We start from the raw sequence: 3,015 nt of genomic DNA on the forward strand, positions 1-3,015 counted from the left end.
CTGGTCAGCAAAGACCTGCTGAGAATCACTCCCAAGCAGGGACTGTCCCAGCTGCTGGTTTGCAGGCACACAGCACTGGGCTATTCCCTGCTCCCTGCAGGTCGGTGGGAAGCAGAACTCAAGTGAGAGCAGCCCCCAGGCTGCTCCAAGAGACACAAGGGGACCAGGACATGGGGAGCATAAAGACACCCCCCCTCAATCTTAAGAAATATTTGTCTCACACATCTTCACCTGCTGACGTTACAGGGGAAAGGACCCAACACAGAGTGCGAACAGCTTGGCGAGTTTAATTTAGTAACGATCATTCAGCTAACGACTCTACACCAGGAGGGGGGCGTGTCCTTGTGACCCAAAGGTACCAAAATAATCGGACCCTGCCAGACACACCCCAGCTCGGACCAACATCTCGCCAGCTGCTGGTGGGGCAGCAGAGGGGGACGCCCAGTGTGGGGTATGGGGATGGTTCCCTCTTGCATCCGTCTAGCAAGCGGGGGGGGGGGGGTAATCTCAGCATGGGGCCCTGCCGCCCCCAGCCCTCTGCTTCGAGGGGTTGGTGTCTCCCAGCTTCTTCCCTCCTGGCTGGAACGATCCCCAGCCGCCTCTGTCGGTTCCCATCCGAGCCCAGGGGGCTCTCAGGGCTCAGCCGAGGAAGAGGAGGAAGGCGGGGAAGGCTCTTTCTGGACCAGCTCCGGCTCGTCCTCCCCGTCATGAGGGGGGTGGACCAGCACCTTGTCCAGGATCCCGAACTCCTGGGCTTCCATGGGGCTCATGTAGCGATCTCTCTCCATGGCGGACTCTGCAGGACAAGAGCACGGGGAAGGTGAGGGGTGCCCTGGGCGGGGGGGAGCCTCTAGACCCTGGCCCAGGGCACATCACCCTCTAGTGACTGACCCAAAGAGAGAGGGGGGATAAAAGCCTTAACACTGCAGCAGCCCCTGGAGATCCCCCTGGAGTTCCCACATCTGGAGCTGAAGAGCAGAGGGGTCTAGCCCCGCTGGTGCCTCTGGGGCTCTGGAGTTAACAAACCCCTGCACTGCTTGAGATAGTTCACCCCATCAGTCTGGCCTACAGCATCCATTCCTTCCTGACCCCTGCAGTAGCAAGCAGCTGATGCCCTGAAGCATGAGAGCTGATCGCCCTGCCTTCAGGATCTGAACTTTGACCTCTCCACATGTGGGGAAGGGGGTCTGGATCCAGGCCCACTGGTGACGGGGGCCCCACTCCCTCCCATTTCACCCACAGAACGGAGACGTTTTGGGAAGCCCAGTACCGCTGTCCCCGCCTTCCCCTCCCCCATCAGCCTCTCTCCACCGGAGACCCCAGAGGACGGCTGGGAGATTTCGGGGGCACTCACCGATCACCTCCAGGGGCTGCTTGGTGTGCTTGGCGTACAGCCCGTTGATCTGCTTCTTCAGCGTCAGGATCTCCTCGGCTTGGATGGCGATGTCCGTGGCTTGCCCCTGCGGGGAGGCACCGTGAGGTGCAGCCTGGCTTCACGGAGCCCCCACCCCGACTAGTCCAACTGCAGCAGGCGCAGAGCAGAGCTGCGCCAAACTCGTCCCAGGCATCGCCCGGGAATGATCGGGGGCCTCTATCCACTCGGGGACGGCGACCTTAGGTCAAAGGTTCCCCCTAGCCCAGAGGGACCCCCAAGACCAGCAGCCAGAGGGGAACCCGCCCCCGTGGTCCAATCATTCCTCATCAGTGCCTGCTGGGGTGGTCCCCGTACATCCCCCGCCCCAGGGCTCCCACTCCCGCCAGGGGGCAGACCGGTGCCCGGACTCACCCGCGCCCCTCCCGAAGGCTGGTGGATCATGATGCGGGAGTTGGGCAGGGAGTGCCTCATGCCCTGGGAGCCGGCAGCCAGGAGCAGCGACCCCATGCTGGCCGCCTGCCCCACGCACCAGGTGCAGATGGGGTTCAGGATGTACTGCATGGTGTCGTAGATGGCCAGCCCCGAGGTCACGGCACCACCTGGAGGGAGAACCGGAGAATGACGGCGAGGACCCAGCAGCGGGGGGGTGGCTGGAAGGAGCAAGGCCCCAGCACTGGCTGTGGAGCTCCTGGCTGCTCCAGTCCCAGCCTCTGCCAGCAGGGGGCACTTCGGGGCACGGCCGGCTGTTCTCACGGTGGCGCTCGCAGTCTGGGCTCCCACTCACCGGGGCTGTTGATGTACATGTGGATCGGCTTCTTGTTGCTCTCTGACTGCAGGAACAGCAGCTGGGCAATGACCAGACTGGCCACCCCATCGTCGATCTGCAGAGGGTGGAGAGAGAGGTGACAGCGACCTGGGGAACTCCCTGCTGCAGGGGCTTGGAGAAGCAAATGCAGCGGCTGGGGCGGTTTGAGGCTTTTCCCCCCAAGGCCGAATCATTTCACGACCATTAACTCTCGTGGCTCAGAGAGGAAAGATCAGGTGAGGCAGCCTCCTGCTTCAGGGCGCATGGCTGTCAGGGGTCAGGAAGGAATTCTGCTAGCTCAAACCACTCCTCACCACCATGTGGGGTGGAACGCCTCCTCTGATGCCCATTGGTCTGGTCCAGTCCATTATTTGGGGTGGTGAATACAGGGATAGAAGGGCCCATTGGTCTGACAGCACAGCAAGAGGGTTTGCTGGCCCCCTGGTCCAGTGTATGTGTGGGGCTCTGGCCCAGAAGGACACTAGAGTGGCTGACCCCGTGCCCCCGTTAGAGACAGGGGGACCCCCCCCCTTTATCTCCTGTTGGGTGGGGGCTGCGCGAGCCCAGGGTGGCTGGGCCAGGAGCTGCCACGGACACTCACCGGCCCCATGACGCACACGATCCTCTCCCGCAGCAGCCGGGAGTAAATGTCGTAGGCTCTCTCGCCGCGGCCCTGCAACACACACCCGGAGCTCAGCCCACGGTCAGCACCCCTCCAGGGGCAGGGAGGGAATGCGGGGGGCACAGGGGAGCCTGGGAGGGGAGCAGGATTCATGATCGCGTGTGGGAGCCCTGGTTTCGCAGCTCACAAGTGAAATGAGTTTGGTGGGGCTCA

General features: G+C 62.8%; 1 protein-coding gene across 1 annotated transcript in view; it reads right to left on the reverse strand.

Annotated features, from left to right (window-relative positions):
• Positions 1 to 271: 271 nt before the first annotated feature.
• The window catches only part of LOC112124528 (ATP-dependent Clp protease proteolytic subunit, mitochondrial), a gene marked incomplete at its 5' end in the record, with an annotated part of 3,053 nt that continues 309 nt past the window's right edge, over positions 272 to 3,015 (reverse strand). Inside the window, 5 exons of the mRNA XM_026662573.1 lie at positions 272 to 796; positions 1,355 to 1,460; positions 1,787 to 1,974; positions 2,160 to 2,256; positions 2,782 to 2,853. Of these exons, the coding sequence (XP_026518358.1) occupies positions 633 to 796; positions 1,355 to 1,460; positions 1,787 to 1,974; positions 2,160 to 2,256; positions 2,782 to 2,853 (627 nt within the window). The remainder of the gene's footprint in view (positions 797 to 1,354; positions 1,461 to 1,786; positions 1,975 to 2,159; positions 2,257 to 2,781; positions 2,854 to 3,015) is intronic.

This window comes from Terrapene carolina, unplaced genomic scaffold, assembly GCF_002925995.2.
Source record: "Terrapene carolina triunguis isolate 2854851 unplaced genomic scaffold, T_m_triunguis-2.0 Scaffold28563, whole genome shotgun sequence".
Lineage (NCBI taxonomy): Eukaryota > Metazoa > Chordata > Testudines > Emydidae > Terrapene > Terrapene triunguis.